An 18,141-nucleotide genomic window follows, 5' to 3' on the forward strand; every position below is an offset into this window, starting at 1 on the left:
ATCTCAATTAGGGTCTTAACTCGAATTTTAAAAATTTTTCTTCCTATGTGCTACGACCTAATAATTATTATAGAACAGACGTAGACTAATTTACAATAAAAATCTCGATTGACGTCGAATATTCTAATAGCATCTGTTTCATTCTGTGGCTTCTAAACACGTCCTGAAAATTTGAATAAAAATTAGGAGGAGCACAGCTATGGCATTTCTTGGTCAATAAATCGCCTAAAGAACACATCAAGCTGAATTCGTGACCGAGCAATCGGTCTGTCATTGCTTGCTTCATCAGCCGTACCATTTAGGATCAGCCGATGACGCGATTCATTATAATTACGATGGGATGTCTCGAGCTTCAGTCTCTCTCGTGCTGTAGTACGAATCAGTAGATCAATCCGTGGTCTGTTAATCATTTACGATTGAGCAGAGTGTTCACACGGAAGTAGTGAAACGTTAACGCGCATTGAACAAAATCGTAACGTAATTCGATCGGCGATTGTTAACTACGAAAGCATGATAATTTTCAGCTGATCTTTAATTGCATAACCGGTAAAGTGAACCGTTTACTATCTTTCCTTATCCATTGTAGTAAACCTCGCATTTCAATTTTTACCTAACGTTTAAACTCAATAAGTTATTTTTGTAAAATGATTAAAATTTCTTTGGGATCATTAAACGTTTGAATAAACAGTTCCTAGTTTTATCCACAGATGATACAGGTTTTTTGTGAGGTAACACCTTACACATTTGTAAGACTAACTCAAATCACTTTTAGCTACGTTTCATTTTTGAATCTACAATTTTTGAGATTTATCCTATACGATTTAAGTACTAATTTGTTTTACTATTAATTTGTAATCGCAGAAGAAAAGAGTTCTATTGACAAGCATCATCCCTATTGCAAACAGAAGGAAATGTTGCTGGAAATTTCCGTGATAACAGCGATGTTGATACTCAGTTCAGGGTATCGACAGCATCGAGTTCCGGTTAAATGTGAGCCTGTTACATAAAATGTTTAATTATAAATGCGTGACTGTTCCTGTCGATGATCATCGCGGTTGTCGACTGTTACGCAAATCTCATGACTGTCATCGTCGATTGACATCTCGGCATCAAGGAACGAACTCGTTGTCAATATAACAATGCACAAAATCAAGCTAAGGAAGCTCTTATCTAATCACGCTACGAACGGAAAAGAAAACAACTGCTTGAGGATCTAAGAGTATCGCTCGGTATCTGAGGATAGCGACAAAAATAAACTTGCCCTTAGGCGTTTCTCATTGAGTCTAAATATAATTTTACATTCAATGGATTTGTCGCTTTAATCTTTTCAATAAACTCGATAAGTGCTTAAGAATAACTTAATATTGTTATAAAAAAGTTATCAATTTTTAGCTCACTGTAACTCACCTTGCAGCTTAATTGCCAGTGAAACTCAAAAATAATAACTTCATTTAGGATAAAAACTTTTTATACACATAAAGTGCAGAACAAAATTATAATTTTTTGAAATTAGGACAGCTTAGTTTGCTTATCTCATTTCCCTAAATATAAGATACTAATTATGAATATGAATCTTTTACGTACAGCTTTTTAGTAAAAAAGAAAAAAAGTTATTCAAAAAGAACAACAAATCTTGGTTAATACCAAATTGAGTTGGAGATCTTTTTTATCTGAATACTTTCAAGGTTCTGACGAATGAGATTAATATTGAGATTAATATTTAATATGAATTTTTTGCGATTAAGTATAATGACGCTCAAAAATGTTCACATACACATATAATACAAGTTAAATATTTGAACATTGTCTTCTCTAAAAATTCTTCCTTTTTTCGGACTTATTAAAAACATCAGTTTTTTAAGAAGCTCTCTTTGATAAGAACGAATCACTCTGTATTTAATCGTGAAGATCACCATTTTTAACTTTATCAGTGATTAATAATTACAACTTTAAATTCCTTTTGGATTATCGAAAGTCATTTGTCGTTAACGATTTCCTAAAAATGCGATTTGTCGTAAATTGTCTAGTAATGATTCTAATACGAAATTATGCACAAAGATTTCTTAGCCATAGAAATTCGTGATACGTCTAAATTTGAATATTCATAAATATCTTACCAAAAACCATGCTACGTGGTGATTATAAGACAATCTTTGAGTCTGAAGCCACAAATAAGGACTCCCTAAATTTATGTTATGGTTACTCGAATATTATGAATAAATCTTAAATATTTAGATATTTGAATACTATTGTTTATAATACACAAGTGTAAACAATAAATTAGATATTCATAGTAATCGAATACATAATATGATGCGAATTATAATTTATTTTTAAATGAAGTTTATTATTTTTTTAAAGTTACCATAATTTGAAAGACTACATAATTCTTAACTGTTTATAGTTTTAACTTTACAGCGATATTGAAAAGCAATTAACAAGTTAGCAAACTTGGCTTATAGCTCACATCATATTATTCGAATACATATTATGACTCATAGACTACGAGTATTCGAGCACAACATATTCGTGTAGTAGTTAAATACTTAAATATAGAAGTAAGATTCACAAAAATTTGACATGTAGGTAGTATAGGTAAAAAGCATTTGCCATTGACTAGTAAAAACTTATGCAAAAAATGTATCGTGATAACAGCGCGAGAGATAAAGCCTGGAACATATTTCTTGTTGATTCCATTTTATTAAAATGTGCTATTCATTAAATTATCGTACGTTATAAATTCAATCTGTGTTTATACAACGTTTCGCCTAATTCGGTCACTAAACATATTATCCTTCAGTATTTTTTGTATCATCGATAATGAGTGTATTCTATTGGAATAAGTTAAGTGAAACACCTCACATGATCGCTGGCATATAGGAAAGCATATTTATGACACATACATTTTTAAGAGCACAAGGGGATGTGTAGAGAGACATATTGTCAAGAGTTCTATGTATTTATATTTGAATTTAGGAGCGGTTTCCAAAATTTATTTTTGAATTGAATGCATTCAAAATCTGGTTTCTCGAACAACGTTCAATCAGTATTTTGCTTTTTTGTTACAGGTCAGCCCTACAAACGTTGCACAAGGTATCGAGCAAAGCACGCGAACAGAATTACTTTCTTGGTGGCCTGTCGCATGATTGGGTCAGTTACTATGAACAACGAATCGAAAGTGATCGCTCGTGTCTTAACGAGTGGCATGCTATGGACAACCTGGAATCCCGAAGACCACCGTCGCCGGATAGTGTACGCACCAAGTGGGTCCTCATTCTGAAATTTATTCGTTAGAAATAAAAATTTAAACATTCCTTTGACAAATCTAGGAATGCTAGAATATATTATAAAAAAACTGATAAAAGACTAAATCATAGAATAAATCACGAAATATCATTAAAGAAATGACAAAAATGGACATAAGTAAGCAATTCAAGAAATTAGATGGGCAAAAAGATATCTGATGACATTCAATAATAAATATAGACAGTTATTTATTTATCTTCAGAATTACACATCACAAGAAAAATTATGTACCAATATCGAAACTTATATAATACATTTTTTTTAAATTTCGATCAAGTCAGTTCACTGAAGTATAATCTTGGACGTTGAAGAAATACGAAGAATTGAGCAATCTAAATACGAGTATTTTTCTTATTTCAACTGATCTTCTAATGACTAAAACTATACGGTGGTACATCCATGTACAGTTAAGAAACGAATTGAATTTTTTTGAAAATGGAATAAGTTCTAAAAAAGGTTAATTTTGAAAAGTCCGAAAAAATTTACATATGTACTGTTGGGAGCTAAGAAGATGTCAGCGGAACGGCACAAGGACAAGAGAGGTGCTTGGATCGTTACAAGTAATAATAAATGTGATCAATTCGGTCAATAAGAGGAATGCGCATGTCCTCTTTATGTGTCTTTTTGCGGATCCAATCAGATCCACTGACATCTTTTGAGCTCCCGAGAGTACTTGAACACAATATACATTAAACACGCATATTTTCTACTGTGTCATTGTAGGCCCAGAGAAAGGGACGAAACGGAACGTGTAATCCGATCGACGCTAAAGGAGATCATGATGTCCGTAGACCTCGACGAGGTAACATCAAAGTACATTCGAGGTCGTCTCGAGGAAGATCTCGACATGGATCTTGGGGAATTTAAACCATTTATCGATCAAGAAATGCTCACCATTCTTGGTCAGATGGACGCTCCAACTGAAATATTCGACCACGTTTATTTAGGTAGCGAATGGAACGCAAGTAATTTAGAGGAGCTTCAAAAAAATGGGTAAGCTGAAAATTTCTTCGACATTATTTTCTTAAATAGTAACATTAGATTTCATAACTGTTGGTAAATCTTAAAACTAATTAAAATTGTTGTCTATTCAGCGTCAGGCACATTTTGAACGTCACCCGAGAAATCGATAACTTCTTTCCTGGAATGTTTACATACTTGAACGTCCGCGTGTACGATGACGAAAAGACCGACCTCTTGAAGCACTGGGACGACACGTTCAAGTACATCACCAAGGCGAAGAAGGAGGGTTCGAAGGTGTTGGTACACTGCAAGATGGGAGTCTCGAGATCCGCCTCGGTAGTAATCGCGTACGCGATGAAGGCGTACAATTGGGATTTCTCTCAGGCTTGGAAACACGTGAAGGAAAAGCGAAACTGCATCAAGCCTAATAACAGTTTCTTACTGCAGTTGGAGACATATCAAGGCATCTTAGATGCCATGAAGAATAAGGAAAAACTCCAAAGGTCCAAGTCGGATACTAATCTAAAATCACCCACCTCAACAAAAGATCAATCTAAAAAGGAAGAAAAATCTGACAATATGGACAATGGTCTGCAAACTACCTCCGGCTCGGAACTGAAGAAAACCAGTCAGAGGCCAAAAAGTTGGTCGCCGAATGTAAAAATCGCTGAAAACATGTTGCCTTCTGGTAAGTAGATTTTTAAAGAGCTCGCTTTTTAAATGTTCAATTTTAAAATGTTTAATTTTCAATCGCTTTTTTGTTACAGTTCCTCTTTCGCAGTCTCTTGAGAGCATCGACAAAACGGGAAATACAGAAGTGACTAGGGAAGATCTTCTCCGCTCCACCAATCAGAAACCCAACATGGTTCAAGAAGCCAGAAATGTCCTGATGCCCTGTGACAACGGTCAGTCGTATAGTGTATCTCAAAATCAAATTGTTCACTTACCGGGTCCCGCGACTGATCCACCAAGTGTTAAAAACAGAATCAATAAATTAGAAACGCAAGGTCAGAGAAGAAAAGGTTTGGTGTTGAACCTAACGAACCAGTTCGAAGCAGTGAGCAGTAAACCGTCTTCCCCAAGTTCGGATTCCGACAATAAACCGTTACCCCAAAGTCCAATCTCTAGCTTAAATGAAAATGGACTCGTAGATCAAAGTTCGGAGACCTTGTCGACTGTTCCCGTGAAACAAGATGTCTGGGACCCTGGCGAAAAGCAAGGAAGTAAGTCGGAAAACAGTAATAATGGTGAATGTCTAGTCTGGACTGCATCGACCGATGCAACGTGTACCAATTCGTGTAGTAACGCTAAGACTAACGGAGAAGTGAGTGCAGAGACTGATTGTGTCGCGACAGTGACAGTGTTCCCTGGTCCTTTAGCTCGAAAAACGAAAAAAGACGGAGACCCATTTAGCACACAGGTAGATAGAGTGTTTGATAGAGAAGAAAGGCAAGGAGAACCAATCACAAGAGATTCTCCGAGTCGACAGAGTTCCTGGAGCAGTTACGACAGCGCCGTGATCCTGGACAATAACTCGGTGCATAGTTCGTGGGGTACGCTACCGTCGAGGAACAGTTCTTGGGGTTCGTACGACATGCGGCCGTCAGATTTACTTGGCTCTAGTGGTTTATTTCCTTACGATAAAGAGGAAATACCCTGGCATCCAGGTACGGTGAAGCGTACTAAGCTAAAACTAGAAGAAAATACGTCTTCTGGTACAGTGAAACGCGTGTGCACGCAAACTTCCGACCCAGAGGAAAAAGACAGGTTACCTACTGAAGAGGAATCGTACAATCCAATGCTTCTGCATCACACGGCGTCCCCCACGTTGCGTCGGAGAGACTCTTCCCCTAGCCAAGAAAACAATTTAAAAGTAGATCCAATTAGAAGCTCCCCCAGTCCCATCAGAGAGCTTGACATTTCGTCAGCTTCGATTCGTCAAGTTGGAAGACTGTCCACGAGTGCGCCAGCGTCATCCTCCCTCTCTTCGGATTCGGATTTACCGTCGTCCTTGAGGCCCTGCAAGTCGGAAAGCGAAACCTCGAGTCCCTGCGTAGTAAATACTACTCAATGTCATTCAGTAAAGCATCACAAAATGGTTTTGGAGAATCTTAGCAATAAATCAGTGTTCAATAAACGTTGCCTATTAGTAGACGATTCTCCAGAAGCAGAATGTCCGCGAAGCACTTCTGGTATCGTAAAGAATCTCAAGAAAGAGTTCGAGGCGAAGTCAACGAAACTAAAGAAGAGTCCCGAGAATAGTTTCGATAACGATTCATCGTCAATAGTGAACCGACCGAAAAGGGACGTGAGAATGAGAAGTCTGCCTTCATCGCCCGTGATCCCTCATAACGAATCGAAGATCCAGGCATCGCCTGAAACCAAAGACAAAGAAAAGGCTAACGGAACGTCGTTGGAGGATTCAGAAGATCGATCGGTTAAAGTTCTGGTAGGAAAATACGAGAAACCAGACTCGAGAAAGTCAACGGATATCCAATTACGCGTGCACAAAGACAAAGATTCTTGGGATTCTATAGACTCGCAGAAATCCAAGGGTACCTCCGAATATAGCAGACGGTCTGCGCCGATCATGATCAACAATCATTCGTCCCCTCTGTTCGCCGAAGCACCAGAAGCGCCTGGCAGACCGCCAGTGCCTTCGCTCATGGCAACTAGCAAGAAACAGCAACAACACGGCAGAACGCATCCCCTCGCCAGGCTGCAGGTCAGGCCTAGGCATAGCAGTCCGGTTTACAACACCATGTAAAAGGGAGACGAGATATTCTCTCCTGTTTATCAAATCTGAGTACACGTACCTGAATTCAATGGGTATGTTGTGGCCACGATGAAATTGTGTGATCTCTATTGATGCCAACGAGTTGAAGGTGATGATCTTCGAACTCGACAACAAAGATCGACGGGGACACGTTTCAGTTCGATTCTCGCCATCGTCGATTCTACGGTTTACTCTACTACGCTTCGCGATATTGAAATAAGACAGGGATATCTACACCGATGTTTCTTAAAGCTGATGACAGTGCACAGACTTCTCGTATCGCTCTGAATATAGCGATATTGCAAAGGTCGTCCTTCGTGGCGAACTACTTGATAATTATGAGCGGAACAAAAGACTGTTGCTGATACTGTAGGAAATAGTTTATTAACCCTTTGCGGTCCAATTTTTTTTATCGATTGCATACTGTCAAGTCTTCTCTAACCCTTTGCAATCATATGTGGCCTCCGACGTGACATTAAGATTTTCATGTAAAAGTCTTATATGACATATGACGTGACGTAATGCAGCGAACATATATTTGCTTGTACAGGATGTCATTTCACGCACAGGTAAAACTTTTAACTGAAAATTATAATGTCTCGTCGTAGATGACATAGGACTGCAAAGGGTTAATTCTTGATCAGGATGTGAAATGGAAGGAAGTGTATTTAATAATAAAAATAAAAGTTTATTAAATAACAACGGTTTCTCAACTCTCGTTTACAGTTGGATTTTCTTTAAATTATTTCAACTCTCGATACAAACCGACTCCATGTGCCCACTTATGTACAGCATTTATCGTCAGCTGTTTTAACAATGATACACTTAAGAGATCTGGATCATATGGTAATAATATTGGTTACTTTTGTACATTTTCGTAGGACCGATATAAAAAAATTGACATTTTCACTCATGTCATTTTAAAAACAACATTTGAAATCAATCATTCTTCGTCGAATTATGATTACCTTTAAAAATTTTTCCTCTATTCGTCAATTCGCGACTACCGATATAAAATCAAGCATTCAAAAAATTGATTACCGCCTCAAATTGAATCATCCCACAGTATTTTTGAAAGATTTTGACTCTTTTTGACCGTGATATTTCCCATCGTACATTCAATCAACACATAGTTTTTTGTCACCACACTAACAAATAACATCGATTATAGAAACTGTCGTTTAATAAAATGAAGCAAAGGAAGGGTTTCAATCTTCAGAATAACTGCTGAGAAATATCTTTCTTCAATTCTAGAGTGAACGCCAGATCGACTTAAATTATTATACTCCTTGGAAAATGTGAAGACATTTTAACAATCACTACAGGAAGTAGAATTTGTTACAAAAATATATTTATTTTGAATTATTTTTGTCCGTTTACTGATAGTACGTAGTTTAATGCGAACGATGATCTTTGCGGAGCGCGATATAAGTAGTTCATAGTATTTTAGAGCTATAGATACAAATTTAACTGATTAATGTTAAAAAGTCTTATAAAAGGAAGCTATAATATTTTAATATGTGACTGATCGGTTTTAAGACGTACGGTTCTTTTAAATGATCAATGAATGCTTACATAAATTATGAATCAGTATTTTACTCATCTTTTTGTTGCTTTTCTTGTAACAATTTTTTTTCGTCTTTCCTTAGTTTAAGTACTGATTGAAAGTAATTTTTGTTCCACTGTCTTAGTCTTTTTATTTCGTTTTGCGAGTTCCATTATCCAGTTAATTTTGTACCTATAATTCTGAAACATCCTATCTATTGCATTAGTTTTACGAAATGCCGAAGATAGATGGTTGCCCAATGCGTTATTTTGTTTGTGGAGTGTAACCGTAAGGCACGTTTAAGGTCCTTCAGCGTCTTATGTTCCTTCTTTGTCAAATGTGTTTATAGCTTGCTCTTAGTTCAATTATTTTTTAAGCTGGAAATGCAACAATTTTAGAATGACAGCGGAAACTTGTTATTGCTACAACGACGTGTTGTCAAAGACTGTGTAACGGGCTTGGAATCAAATGTGATGTTGTTTCTTCAAAAAAAGAAAAAGAAAAAAAAGAAAAATATATGTGTCGCGCAGATATTGGAGCCAGCGTATTTATCCGCTTCGAAAATAAAGAAATGCGGGGGCTCGGTCAGGCTGTGAACGATAGGACCGAGGACCGCGCTCGCTCGTTCTCATTTTTCTTTCTACTTGCAAGGGGAGTATGCGAACTCCAGCTCACCGATTTGGCTCCAATTTTGCACATAGGTACTGACTGTATCTCATGTACAATCATGTTTCAAACGCGTGAAACGTGCTACTCAAAATTTCGTGCGATATTTCAGTTAAAAGTTTCGTATTCGCTATACAGAGTGCCTCAAGTAAGCCAAGCCACCAAAACATTTCCTTCAGTTGTAACGATACAAAAAATATTTTGTATGCAATTTGAATAGTATCAAAGGATGAATACGCCACAAAGAATATTTGTCTTTTTTTTTATACAAATGCATATTTTTTCGCTTGCATATTGTAGCTGATATTAAAGTGCGTTGTACATACAATAATATGATTTTGAAGAGATGTACATACAATAATATGATTTTTAAATGATTTTTGATTCCCAAAATCAACGTCAACGACATGTGAGAACCGATGAATGTAAGTAAATATGTCTTCTTTATATTATAGATACACATCTAAAAGATCTGACATGAAATTTTTAAAACATCTATCACTTACTTTCTTAGTTGTCACGTTAATAATTGTGCAAAGTGGTTTTTTCCATTGCAATACATTGTTTAAAACGAGCAATAAAAGATAGTAATTTTTTTCGATTTTTTGAAGATTAATGGTAGTAGAAGCTCTACATAATTATTTTATCTTAAATCTTTTCTGATATTGTAGGTTGTCCAGTATAAACAGCCTACTTGAATTTTTCTACAGAAAGGTATTGCAGTTCCATTTTAGGAAGGTGGGAATTTGTTTTACAGGACGCGAATAATAGACTAGACGACCATTGTGTTAATATCACATTATTTCACGGATGCATAACAGCAAAAATATTTGCAACTTATCTTGCAGTAATGTTGTGTATTTTACATACATTTAGTATGCCATTTATGAAACAAAAGCTAGTTATTTCATTATTTAAAATACTACACCTAAACGTCTATGCCTTAAAAACTTCATCTATCCATCTATTTTAACCAGAGAGAACTATCTACTGATCAGTATCACGAATTGCTACTTAAATTCACCCAATCGTGACAGGTAAATGATACCTCATCAGTAAAAAAAAAGACCTTTAAAGAATGCTAGCCCTTATGAGCCTTTAAAAGTTCATACAACTTCTAAGATCTCTCACATGAAGATCCTGATGGAGAGATGAATCATACATATCCTTTTTTATTCTTTTCTTTTAGATTATAATTAACTGCCGCGTACATTTTATGTTCTATTTATTATTTGTTCTATTTACTATTTACTAATTTTGAAAACCAAAAATAATTTTAAAGTCATATCGTAGAGGCAAAAGTATCGATTCATGAAATTCCAAAGAAAATGATCATAAAATAAAATTGTATAAGTATTGTGGTGTATTTGTCCTTTAGTACGATTCAAATTGCGTATAAAGTACTGTTTGTATCACTACTGAAGAAGGACATTTACGTGGTTTCTTTTAAATGAGATCCTCTGTATATCGAATACAGTAATTCCTCGATTCTTAGTTTTTCTTTAAAATTTTTCTTTTTCGAAACTTTAATATTGCTATGCGCTCCATTTCTGGCACTGCTTCGCAACCACTCGCTGGCAAATATTTGAGAAAAATATTCCTTGCAAGCTCTAATATATGTTTTTCACTAATGAAAAATAAAACTTTTATATTTTTTTAGAATAAAATTAAATACAATGTAATTTGGACAATTTTGAGTTTCACTTATAGTATGTAACAGTTTTGTAGTATGTACCAACTCTTTGCTGTACAAGTCGATGATAGATTTTTTAAAAACAAGAAATAGAAATTAAATTTGGTCGAGAGGAAAAGTGTATAATATGGAAGTTACTAGCAGAAGTAAAGATAAGTTGTTTATAATTTATGTCAAAATTAAAATAAATTTTTTATAAATGATATATCTTTTACGTGCGTATATACACATAAAACGCAATCCTTTTTACTCTTCTTTAATATATTTACAGTCATGATTTTACAGTTACCCAGAATTTTTAATTTTTATAAATCATTATTAAAGTTCCGACTATTAGGAATGTTTAACAACATGTGTCAAAAATTTCAAGGGGTAAGTCTACACACTGAAATATAATGAAAATAAATATTGACGAAATTGCGTTTCAGTATCGTTCAGTCTTTATTTTCGAATTATTTAAATTATTATTTGTTAAGAAAATGCCTAAAATATGCGTAAAATGTGACTTGTTCTACTTTTTCGACTGACTTCGCTGTGTTTGATCTAGTCCGACCTAACAAATGGACATCAGTAGTAGAATGAGTCCCAAGTCAGACACATTCCACATGAATTTTAGAAGTTTTTGTAAGAATTGATAACTCTGTAACGAAATCCCAAACACAATTTTGTCATTCTTGATCTTTGCCCTACTTTGACATACAGAATCGCCACTTCAAATTTTTTAACACTTGTTATCAAACATTCTGTGTGTAACTACATACATACAGTATGTATGTACAGTAATATCCCCCTAAGGTTGTCGTCACATTTGCATTTTGTTCGTTCAAGTTGTATATGCTGAAATTTAAGTATTTTACTTTACTTTTATTTATGTAAAACTGAAGATTTTTGCTTGTTGAATTCGTAATCTTTTGTCTGTGGTAGAATCAAAAGAATTAAAATTGTATAATAATTTATTCAATACAAATCACGTAGCTTAAACATATTACGCACATAATAAAAAGAACAACAGAAAAGGCAAGGGGTTTAACCCTTAAATATGGAACGTTTAAATATGGAAGTATCATTGTCTTTTAATTATTCTAGAAAATTACAAATCTATCAAACATTTTAACACCGTAGTAGTCAGTTCCAAGAATTAAGCTGATAAATTGTGCTGTAAAAACATAGAAAGAAATCACAAACTAAATGCATTTATATGAACGTTTCACGCCACAAGAGGACAAATGTCGCAGCTTGAACAAAGGGATCACAACATACCGCAATTAATATCTTATATAGTGAGTAACACAAATATTCTGCCATCATGGTACGTATAAATCAATTGATCTATTTTGTTAATTATTTATGATGGAAGCAAATATTTTTTGCTAATTACTAAAACTTCAAGTCCTCACCACCGCTTTCAATGAGCATAAAATATGTTGTCGGGCTAACATTTTGAATAACTTTTCCCTGTACATATTATCGTCAGTTAAATTTAATTTCCAAGATATGTGCAAAAAGCTGTTGATATTGTTACATTAAATTTTGCCACGGCCAACTCTAGAGCTAACTCGTAAGTCAACTTTCATCTAAAAAGCACTCATAAGCATTATCTGGTACATATTGGATTTACTATGCCTGAGGGTTGTTTTAGTCTTATTAACTCACCCCCTTGGGTGCTTCACTGACATTAATATTGAGGTTTTTCGCTTTGGGAGGGCATAAGATTTTTTATTTCTTTTTATACCATTTAATAGTATTTGATGAATAGATTCCACAAATATAAGTTTTAATATCAGGAAATCATTGTACATATTAAAACTTATGAATATTTAAACATAATCCAATATTCATCTACGCCTACTGCTTGGATGCTTCGCATAAATGAAACTAAAACAACCCTCGGACATTCTAAATTCAATATAAACTAAACTTAATAGAGGTATTAATTTTTCGACCGCCGAAATTACAATGTAACATAATTTAAAAAGAGAACGAGAAAATCAGTGCGTAGTGGAATATTGGATGTGTACTTAATATTGGATGGTGTGTGAGAGAATATTGGGTGCGTGGTACGTGGTTAACACTGTATGGTATTAAAACCTCTTGTAATTTTAGTAGTCAAACCGAAATTTGAATTAGAGAAGTTGGGAAAATTAATTTCTGCAAGTGTAATTTCGGTCGTCAAAGGGATGTTTTATATTCCATTTCTGTATTCCATGTATTTCACATCCTCTTGCACACCACCCTACATTAACCATGCACACATCCCACCAGGTTACCACACAGTAATTTTCTCTTCCTCTTTTTAAGTTACAATCCATTATAATTTTGATAGTTGAAATATTAATACCTACTTCTATTAACTCTTTGTGGCCCAGGATATAAAAACGGAAAAATACAGTACAATTTCAGTTCTTTCCATTTTTATTATAATCTATATGATAACAAGCTACGAAAATGTGGTTTTAGTTTGAAACCACTGGGCCACAAAGGGTTAACTTTTTCAGTACGGTCGATGGATGTGTCCATCAATATGTATATTACCACTCCGTAACGAAAAGATTAAGAGATCCACTAATAAATGTCATTTTACGAAATATTTAAATTCTAGTAAAAAAGAACAAGTTACAATAGCAAAATTAAAATCATATTTTGTTCTACTATCCGAAAATTTGTCTGACATGGAAATTGAGTATTATTGATAACGTTTATAAAAATGTAACAGATACACAGTGGCGCAATAAATGTTATATTTTTATTATCTACAGTAATTAACGCATCCCAAGGAAAAAAGGAATTTATTCCCTTTATAAATACTTGTTATACAAATCAATTTATTCAAACATACTGTAGTATCCGAATATTTTCGTTACTGATTGCATCAAATTATACATCAATCTAAAAACCTGAATAATGACATTCAAACTATGGACATATTAACTCGCCTTTATTCAAATGTAAATTTCTACAGCGAGGAAAGTAAGTAAAATTTTTTACTATGTACTCTAACGAATAGGTACACTCAGTCAGCTGTTCATTAATGTACAAATATAAATTGGTTTTCAAAGGAATATTTAATTTTCAACAAGATGATAGACGGACATTCACATATTGCCAGACACAATAAAAACAAAGTCACGTGGTCAACCAGGTTGCGCATCAATTTCGTATATTTTCCTGCCAGCGCAGAAAGCGAGCTGCGGCAATATAGTGACCATTCTCGTTTTCCTCGCATGCTTTGGGTTCACGGGGCCAATATCTAAGTGATACGTGCCTCCACTAAGATTTCTGATCAACGCTATACTCTGTAATACATACGAAACATTATGATTATACAAATTTCAAAAATCGTTGAGAAACTTACAGCATGAGATCGTAAGTCGACTACTCTGAAGAGATTAGTATCTGTCCCACCACAAGCGAAAAACATGTTCGCTATGTATTTGCCACAATAAAGAAGAGAAGAGTAGCTGTCAGGCTCCAGGGTAACTAAGAGCTTTCCACTACCGTAGTCCCAGAGTTGAATCGAATTGTCCCGTTGCCAGGCACACGACAAAATCTATAAAAAGTAGCTGCGATACAGTGGAGTTCATTGCATTAAAAACGCAATGAATTCTTACTACACTTACTACACATATTGTATTAAAAATGCAATGAATTCTTACTACACTATCGCTTTTGTAAATGATACATAAACGATGCATAAGATCCAGGTTTGAACCTGGTTACGCACCGCATAGATTGAAGTCAAATCATTGTTTGACTTTTACATTTATATTTGTGAAACGGGTGTGTTTACAGAACTAAAAATGTAGGATAATATTAAAAAATGGGGAAACGCAACATTTAACACTTCGAAATCGTTACTAATTTGAATTCTTGTATGGATTCAAGATGCTATGTATTAACTGAAGCATACTTGTAGGCATTGATTATATACAGTAATTATACTTAATAAGTCTGTGAATAATTAGTGCCAGTTGGAATGAAAGAGCTATTCATTACTTTAGTCACAACTTGACAATGACAATGCTCTTGTTATTAAAATTACTCAGATGTAATAAGGTGAAGCTGGCAAACTAATCATATGATCATACATATTATTGTTTGATGAGGTTGGTTTTACGTTTCAAATAACATTCGCTGATCAAATGAATTACTTCACTATCAGTATTTTCGTTTAGCTATTACGTCCTCGTTTTACTTTTCACCACCCGCTCACTCATCAGAGTCCACATTTAAAACCAGTAAATAACCAAATGCGATAATAGATTTGCATTATAAAAAACCAATAATTGCAGTGTCCATAATGTATGTAAGAATTCTACTTTAACAGTAAGTAGTTTCAGACTTTCATTTCATACAGCGATACTTAAGCACACGAATCATTATAGCATACATATTTTTACATTATACATGTGCACGATGTTCGGCTATAGGAGGACAATTTGTGATTCTAAACATACAAATGAGACGAAAATCAAGAATAATGAAATTACTGTTAAGATTCGTTTATTAATTATAAGCAACTAAAAATTGGTAAAACCTGTTTAAAACAAGCCAACTAGTGATTATCATTGCTGTTGCTTAGATTGAGAGTCGTAGAATGTCACTGTAGCTATGTATGTGAGGTGAATACCTCCTTATGTCAGTGAGTATGATAACCATTGCTTTCTTCAAATGCTTATAATTAACAAACACAGACTTAAACGCAATTTCGTTGTTTTTTTTATTTTCTTCTGATTTTGGCATTTAGAATCACCCATTACACTTTTTACAATATGTAGCTTACAACCTTATAGGTGTAGTCTATACACATATATACTGTACATTATCTAATTAGATAAGATTTATACTAATACTAAATTTTGTTTATAGTATAGATAATGTAAAATTATAAATTATCTTATAGATAATTATACATGATCTTATAGATAATTGTAGATTATCTATACTATAAACAAAATTTAGTATTACCATTAAATAAAAAATGAGAAAACATTTAATGTAATTCATACGTGAATAATAATGAATAAAATAAAATGTGTTTAATTATGTATAAATATATCTAGTATTGTATATTGGAGGGCTTTATAATCAAAAGATGACACTGTAATTCAATTTAATGTTTCTAGCTACTAACTGTGTAAAGAAAAGCATAGTCAAGAAAGATATCTTTGACATGCATTTACTATATATGAGTAACACACTCAGGACAGCATGACCCATTGATGGATCATCAGATGATGCTCCTATTTATCGACGTCACTCACCAGTGACTCAAGCGTGATAGTTCTGAAGCATAACATAGATGAGTCATCATAAACAAAATTTTTAATGTAATGAAATAAACTGACAATCTAAGACAAATGCATTTACTGGCTGCAGAATTAGGATACGGAATATCAACATTAATAATAGAAAATGTACATATTGATAGAATCGAGCTATCAACTTGGAAACAAGTGTTGACAGAAGCAGCATTTTGGAAATTTTGTTGTCATTTTAAACGTATTCACAAAAATATTTTATAGATGACCTATTACATGTATATATGAAGATCAAACGATGATGGTCTATGGAATACATAGCAGTTATTCATGTTTTTCCAAAGGATTCTTACTCCTTATAATAAGACTATAATTCATAAACATCAATTAACAATCTAGAAATTAAATATAGAAACATATTTATTACGTATAATTAAACTTGTTAGTAGTGAGTCGAGAGATTATAATGCGCAATGGCTGTAACATTTAATTATGCAAACTGAAATAATGTTATATAAAATTACAGTATCTGAAATGACAGAACCTGAACTCAATATTTCCACTTAAGAAAACGTTGCTCCTTTGTATGAAACATACATACTCAATGCGTCTGGTTGCAAAGTATTCAAAATTACTTTCATAAAATAAAGCTTAATTATTTCTAAAAAAAAGCGTATAACTAAAGAACAGACCTAGAGAATACTATTATACAACTTTCCGATTTTACCCTTGGAAGTCTTTTTAACAACAAGTCAGTTGAGTTTTATACATTTACATAGTGTCTACTCAGAATAAGAAAGGTTGAATTTTTCCTAAAATATCAAATACCTCTCTTCCATTCTTGCTAATGTCAAGTCCATCGCCACACATATGAACACCAGATATACGTCGAAGAGCATAGGGTTGCCTGCTGTCCCAAAATTGAATAGTATCATCCCAACCACCTGTGATCAATTCATGTGCCGATTTAGGGTTGAAACATGCACAGAAAACCCTTGACCTGTGACCGTCCATTACTTCCAGCGAATCGCTAGAAAAAATAGTATTTTTATACTATTGTATGTGTTCCTGTAATACTATTACATTACACATATAAAAGTTACAGTAAGTTAAAATATCAGGAATCAGATTACTCTAAGAAATCACAATAATGCAATCAATGTAATTGAAACTATTGTTGAAAGTAGAAAAAAATGGATCTGAAAGGAATGCAGATATTATTGGTCAGAATATGAAATTTGAGAAGTAGTATCACCTATTGACTATCTTGTTTCGCGTGTACAGATTAGTTATACATGTATATTAGGCACGATTGAAGAGCGTTCTTCATATCTCATAGTGCCTCTCAAATCCATTCTTATCTACCTTCGATCTGCACTTGAAAAATGACCCTTGAGTACAATGTAAGGCTTCCGAAACATTCATTGTGAATCGAAAAGATGCAGATGACGCGATTTGACATAATTCTTTTTATAAATTATCCAAGTTCAGATATAAGAAACCGATACGACAAATTTTTAATGTAAGTCTTATCGAGAATTTTATCTGTAAATACAAAATCATTGTTTGCACATTAATTGTATCTATAATTGTCATTCCACTTTTTGGAGGAAATTTCTTCCTTTTTCCTGCCTACTCAAACTATTTCATCCTGTTTTCTTTGCAATTTCTATTAACGAATTGATGTTGGCCATCAAATGCTATTATATATTCTTCCACGTAATCAACAGGTTAGTATACAAGCTATTCGACAACAGGTGTTAGAAAGTTTAAAGAATGACTTTAGATGTTAAAACAGAACGAAAATGAAGATAGATAAAATTTCGTTTGAAACGTTGTTCCTGAGTTATTAAGTTAATATTAATTGTTAAGGAAACGTCTAAAGTACGTATGAAATGTATCTGACTTAGAACTTATTCTACTGTAGACGTTA

At 33.9% G+C, this 18,141-nt stretch overlaps 2 protein-coding genes across 7 annotated transcripts in view; one reads left to right on the forward strand and one right to left on the reverse strand.

The window, feature by feature from the left end:
- Positions 1-9,618, forward strand: part of Ssh (Protein phosphatase Slingshot) — a 123,350-nt gene extending 113,732 nt beyond the window's left edge. For 5 of the 6 annotated variants that reach the window (XM_076388371.1, XM_076388373.1, XM_076388376.1 and 2 more), the window contains 4 exons: positions 3,069-3,263; positions 4,030-4,299; positions 4,401-4,957; positions 5,037-9,618. In XM_076388371.1, the coding sequence (XP_076244486.1) occupies positions 3,069-3,263; positions 4,030-4,299; positions 4,401-4,957; positions 5,037-7,036 (3,022 nt within the window). In that variant the 3' untranslated portion in view covers positions 7,037-9,618. The remainder of the gene's footprint in view (positions 1-3,068; positions 3,264-4,029; positions 4,300-4,400; positions 4,958-5,036) is intronic. The other variant, XM_076388374.1, reaches the window with a different exon arrangement.
- Positions 9,619-14,031: 4,413 nt separating this feature from the next.
- Positions 14,032-17,222, reverse strand: LOC143185845 (protein tipD). Its single transcript, XM_076389133.1, has 3 exons — positions 17,037-17,222; positions 14,303-14,497; positions 14,032-14,243 (listed from the first exon to the last, which is right to left on the reverse strand). Exons 1-3 carry the CDS (start codon positions 17,220-17,222, stop codon positions 14,082-14,084), a joined length of 543 nt encoding a protein of 180 aa, XP_076245248.1. The 3' UTR covers positions 14,032-14,081.
- Between the last annotated feature and the right edge of the window lie 919 nt (positions 17,223-18,141).

This window comes from Calliopsis andreniformis, chromosome 12 (assembly GCF_051401765.1).
Source record: "Calliopsis andreniformis isolate RMS-2024a chromosome 12, iyCalAndr_principal, whole genome shotgun sequence".
Lineage (NCBI taxonomy): Eukaryota > Metazoa > Arthropoda > Insecta > Hymenoptera > Andrenidae > Calliopsis > Calliopsis andreniformis.